This window comes from Rhinopithecus bieti, unplaced genomic scaffold (assembly GCF_001698545.2).
Source record: "Rhinopithecus bieti isolate Rb0 unplaced genomic scaffold, ASM169854v2 scaffold_7673, whole genome shotgun sequence".
Lineage (NCBI taxonomy): Eukaryota > Metazoa > Chordata > Mammalia > Primates > Cercopithecidae > Rhinopithecus > Rhinopithecus bieti.
In genome coordinates, this window is record NW_016806375.1 from 5,173,494 (window position 1) to 5,179,865 (window position 6,372).

The following is a 6,372-nucleotide window of genomic DNA, read 5'->3' on the forward strand; positions in this document are numbered from 1 at the left end:
AAAAAAAAAAAAAAAAATTTCTGTATTTTCATTTTTTATGAACAACACTGTTCATACTTTCATTACATAAAAGTAATGCTTCGTGTAATTACTACTACATGAAAGTCTGATTTTGAAGGTCACCGTAAACTAAGCCTGTTTTCTACCTTTCTTTCTAGTAACCACCCTTCAGCAGCGTCTGTTACAGCCTGACTTCCAGCCAGTCTGTGCTTCACAGCTGTATCCTCGCCACAAACATCTTCTGATCAAACGGTCCCTGCGCTGCCGTGTAAGTATTCCATTCTGTAGAATGGCCATTTGTACAGGAGGAAAGCAAAAACAAATGTAGTTGGTGTCTGACCAATGTCAAAACCTTTGGAATATAGTAAATACAGAAAATACTTATAGGGAACATACTAATTGCCCAGGCACTATTTTAAATGCTTTCAATGTAAACAACTCTGTGAGGTAGGTACTGCTGTTAAACCTGTTTTACAGATGTAGAAATGAAATATCTGAAGGTTAGGTACATAGGGTTAACCCCTAAAAGAATAGTGAAAGAGTGTATAACTTTTAGGCTAGTGTTCAGGCTCAGGGAGGACCAATAAAAAATTAATCAATTTAAAAGAAAGCAAGAAAAAAGAAAAATCAGCAAAATCCAGGCTCGGGTAATCTGCAGAACAAATGACAGAGTTTCTTCAATAAATAAATTGTAAAAGCAAGACGGAAAGGAAACCTTTTGGATGAGTACTATCCAACAGAACTTTCTCTGGTAATGAAAGTATTGTGTGTCTGTACAGTCCCGCATGATAGCCACTAGGCACGTGTGGCTATTGAGCACATGAAATGTGATAGTGCAGCTGAGGTACTGAGTCAGTCTTTAATTTCATTTAAATAACCACATGTCACTGGTGGCTAATGTTATGTAATCATTCTGTAGATTAGAAGAGACTTAAAAGTTTACCAGCCAAACACAACATGTAGATTTTATGTAGATTCAGATTCAAATAAAACAGAAAGAAAGGGCCCAGGGGAGGAGGGAAGAAGGGAAAGAGGAAAGAAGGAAAGAAAAATTTGTGAAATCTTTGAGAAAATGTAAACACTGGTAGGATTTTTGATGCTATTAAAGAACTATTGGGCAGGGCACAGTGACACGCACTTGTAGTCCCAGCTACTCTGGAAGCTGAGGCAGGAGAATCCCTTGAGCCTGAGGAGTTTGAGACTATAGTGTGTGATGATCGTGCCTGTGAGTAGCCACTGCACTCCAGCCTGGGCAATACAGTAAGACCCTGACTCTTTAAAAAAAAAAAAATTTTTTTTTCTTTTTAGGAATAATGATAGTACTGTTTTTTGTTGTTTTGTTTTTTGTTTTTTAATGTCTTTCTCTTTTGGAGAATACAGAAATATTTATGGAGGAAATGACTTGATCTCTGATATTTGTTGCAAAATAATGAGGGATGAGGAATGGGTAAGAGTATAAATGAAACAAGATTGGCCACTGTTGCTGATTTTTGATAACAAGTTGCTGATTCTTTTTGTTTAGTTAACCTGGGAGCATAGATTCAAGTCCTGCATATATATTCCCACATTGATAGTTGTTGAAGTTGGGTGATGGGTACCTAGAGATTTGTAATATCATTCTATATTTTGTACATGTTAGAAAATTTTGTAATGAAAACCCTTTATGAAAAGAAAGAAAAAGAAGGGGCAAAGGAACATCGAATTGGTGGTTCAAATAGAAGACCTGGGCTCCTGCCTGTAATCACAACACTTTGAGAGGCCAAGGCAGGAAGATCACTTGAGCTCAGGAGTTTGAGATCAGCCTAGGCAACATAGTGAGACCCTGTCTCTACCAAAACAAAAACAAAAAAAGCCAATGTGGTGGTTCACACCTGTAGTCCCAGCAAGTCAGGAGGCTGAAGCAGGAGAATTGCTTGAGCCCAGGAGGTTGAGGCTGCTGTGAGCAGTAATCACACCACTTCACTCCAGCCTGGGTGACAAAGCAAGACCCTGTTTGTTAAATTAAAAAAAAAAAAAAAAAAAAGAATGTGTGTAGTAAGATAGTAGATTAAAATCCAGATGTATCAGTATTTACATTAAATACAGTGAACTAAATGCTTCCATTAAAAGACAAACATTGGGCCGGGCGTGGTGGCTCACGCCTGTAATCCCAGCACTTTGGGAGGCCGAGATGGGTGGATCACGAGGTCAGGAGATCGAGACCATCCTGGCTAACACGGTGAAACCCCGTCTTTACTAAAAATACATTAAAAAAATTAGCCGGGCGCGGTGGCGGGCACCTGTAGTCCCAGCTACACGGGAGGCTGAGGCAGGAGAATGGTGTGAACCCGGGAAGCGGAGCTTGCAGTGAGTGGAGATCACGCCACTGCACTCCAGCCTGGGCGACAGAGCAAGACTCCGTCTCAAAAAAAAAAAAAAGACAGACATTGTCAGTCTAAATAATAAAGCAAATTGCAGTGACCCATCTATATGTTTATTACAAGAAGTGCAAACAGGAGAACTCAGAAAGGTTGAAAGTAGAGAGAAGTGGGAAAAATATTGGACAAACACTAATTTTTTTAAAAGAGGGATAATTTGTTTAAAAAAAGATTCAATTTACAAAGAAGATATAACCATCTAAAGTCATACACACCGAAAAACAGACTCAAAATATATAAAGCGACATTTGAGAAAATTACATAAATGGACAAATCATTTTGGGAAATTTTGACATCTCTCAGTAACCTAGAGGACAAATAGATGAAAATCAGTAAGAATCTAGAACAGTTGGAGAATTTAACTAGTAAACTTGACCAAGTGAGCATATATAGACCCCTGTACGCAATATCTGCAGAATATTTGCACTCTTTCCAAGTACATACAGAACACTTATAAAGGTTGACTGTATACTGGGTTATTAGAAAGTAAGTATGAACGTTTTTCAGGAGATGAATTTTTTTTTTCAGTTAAAAGAAAGTTTTTATTAACAAGAAAAGATTTCTTTAAATCATATTTATACTTTAATAATAATACATAGACTAAGATGCTCGATAACACAGGGGTTTCTCTTTTGAACACTTTATTTCCATTTAGTACTCTTAAATATGTTTGCTTGTTGCGTGTTTATATTTTAACAGGTAAAAGTTATGAATTACCAGGTATTTTGCTACCTAACTGCACTGGAAAATGAAAATTTATAGAATTTTATCATTGGATCAGAGTTTTAAAAATCAAAGGATAAGGATTTGTTTAAAATCTTTTAACATTAGGGCATTATACCTTTTTTGGAACAAATATAAATTGCAGAAATTATACAAGGCAATTTTTTATCAGATATCAGTATTTAACAATGGTTTTTTTAGCTGAAATGTTATTTCAGTTGAAAAAACTATCTCCAGTTACAAAAAAAAAATCAGGAACTTTATTGGATTTAATCTGCTTTAGAAATGTCCTAAGAAGCCTTAAATACTTTAAGCAGAAAAAAAAATTTTAAATAGTATGTTATACTATTACTGTGGTTTATATACATATATTAAATGGTCTCTTTTATAGGAAACATGACTGGAAGTTTATCACATTAAACACTGTAAAATTAAAGGCAAGAGCTAATTAACTTTTAGCAAAAGTACTCTGTATGCAACAGTTGCAAATATCAGAGCTATTATTTAGCAGTTAATAATTGCCTGGTATAAAATATAAACAAGGTACATTTACTGGATTGTTTTCAGTTTACAGCTGCCCTCAAATATCCCAGATAAGGATTTCTCATAAATTAAAGCTGCAGTACAATTCACTTAGTGGTTAGTTAGGCCAATCCTCCCCGTCATTATCCTTGTTCTTCCCCACCACCCCCAACCCCTGCAGTGGCACCATATTATTAAAAACATAAGTACCTGGGGTTTGTGCTTTAGATCAAGACATCATTTGCATAATTTCAAATGATAGACAACTTTTCATGTAAAAATGATGTTTTGTGGTCACAGTTACTTCAAAAAGTAATTGTTTTCAAATAACCTGACATATTCCTTAGCAATTACAAAACCACGATTTGGACACATGGCATTTGTAAGGTAGACAAACGTGCACTGCTAGAAGATGTGAACAGCTGTTCTGCTTAAGCTTAGAGTACTGTGAAAAATAATGACTTTATTTTTTCAGTTAGCATAACCAGCCCATGGTACAGCATACTAAATCACAAAGCACAAATCCAAGGAAGGTAATACCTTTGCTAAGTTGCAGGATTTTGGCAAATCAATACAGGTCTCTTTAATATGATACAACCATATTTTTGTAGGAGTCATATATAACTTTAGTGATAATATTCACTCCAAAAATATTTAAGTGCCAGCTGATATTATTAAAGACATTATAATGGTTTTTAATAGCAGAGCAAGTTATTTTATACAAATTAATGTATTTTAAGCTACACACTATCTCTTTTTAAGTGAACTCCCTTGTGCAAGCTGTTAAGAGTATCCAGCTGCAGAGCAATGCATGTCTCGAGGTGGCTTCGCTCAGTTGTGGGGTTGGTACAAAGCCAGGGAGAGTTCCAGTGTGTTGAAAAGCTTTAAAATTCTATTTTAAGGAGATTCATTGTCAGTACCCATTTCCAAGGACTTCTTTAAAAATTGTTAAATTTTCACGTAAATACTGGAACCCTCAAAATTAGACAATGAATATTCAAACAACGTTCATTTCAGATGATCCCTTGTATTTAGAAGCCCTGCATCTTGTTGTTTTGATCAAAAGTCATATAGCCTTACACCAGCTTATATTTTTAAAAATTCTACTTAAAATGTAGGTTTGTCGGGAGACTGAGACAGGAGAATTGGTTGAACCCAGGAAGCAGAGGTTGCAGTGAGCCGAGATTATGCCATTGTACTCCAGCCTGGGCTACAAGAGCAAAACTTGTCAAAAAATAAATAAATACAGGTTTTTTAAAATAACAAAATATATAGTCAGCTTGGAGAGACCTGGGGCACCCACATAATATTGTCTACCAAGTTTCATGATCGTTTCTTTGCACATGCTGCTGCTGCCATTGGAGTCCCTATGCTTTCTCTTGTTGAGGCTGTCAGCTGGAAGATGAAATGATTAAAGTATATTATTTGATCACAGTGTAGTTAAGTTGGAAATCAGTAATTTCTTTATAGCAAAACTTACAGGATACAACTAAGGCCATGCTTAGCTATGCAGTATATATTGGAAAAGAAGAAATATTAAAAGATTAGTGACATCAGAATCCATTTGAAGAAGTTAGGGAAAAAAACAGCAAAGTCCAGAGAGCAGGCGTTAATAAATGAAGAAACCAACATAAAATACAATAAACTAAGATAAAATACAATAAATTAAGAAACCAATATAAAATACAAAAGAGCAACAGAATCAGAAGTTGATTTCTTAAAAAAGATTAGTGATAGATATATATGAATTAAATTGATATAAATTTATATAAATATGGTTATATAATGCACCATTAGTATAGTAATGTCTACCAAAAGTAAAGTTACCTTTTGTCTCATCAACTTCACTTTTAGGATTCTACCTTGCACCTCCACAAATACAAACCAAAATATGCAGAGATTATGGTATATCCACACAATGAGTACTATAAATTTATTTAAAAGAATGCGTTAATATGGGATACATTTTAAATGCAAAAGCAAAGTGCATGGTAGGTATGCAACTTTTATATAAAAAAGGTGGGAAAGTACAAACGTACATATAAACAAAAATGTGTCTATATATATGCAGACATAGACCCATGCATATGAGAAAATTTGTTATATGCTAAATATGGCATTGTAGATCACTGGGGAAAGAATAGGCTATTACATTTTGCTAGGTCAAGTGATTATACGGAAGAAAATAAAATTGGGTTGCTACCTCACCCTACACAGAAGTTAATTTCAGGAATGTTGGAAATTTGAAGAGCCAAACTTCTAGAAGAAAATACAGGAGAATACCTTCATGACTTCTGGGTAGGGGAATGTTTCATAAGTAAGACAGAAAAGCACAAACTATAATGTAAAGTTACATATTTTACTTCATTAAAAGTAAAACTTGCACCCTCATGCCAAAGAAAACCCATAAAGAAATGAAAAGATAAGCTGTAGACTGAGAAAAGTAGTTTGCAAGGTATATTATTAACAATAGATTAATATCTAGAATATGTAAAGAACTTCACCGAATCAGCAAGGAAATAAAAATAACCAGCAGATCCTCACATTCAAGTTATGGCAGAGGAAATCCCAATAGCCAATAAATATGAAGGATATTCAGATTTATACACAAATCAGGAGGCCGGGCGCGGTGGCTCAAGCCTGTAATCCCAGCACTTTGGGAGGCCGAGACGGGCGGATCACGAGGTCAGGAGATCGAGACCATCCTGGC

The 6,372-nt window shown here is 35.3% G+C and overlaps 1 protein-coding gene across 1 annotated transcript in view; it reads left to right on the forward strand.

Moving 5' to 3' along the window:
- The window catches only part of DCTN4 (dynactin subunit 4), a 46,932-nt gene that overhangs the window by 21,035 nt on the left and 19,525 nt on the right, over positions 1–6,372 (forward strand). The window contains 1 exon segment of the mRNA XM_017875849.1: positions 135–268. Within this exon segment, the coding sequence (XP_017731338.1) occupies positions 135–268 (134 nt within the window).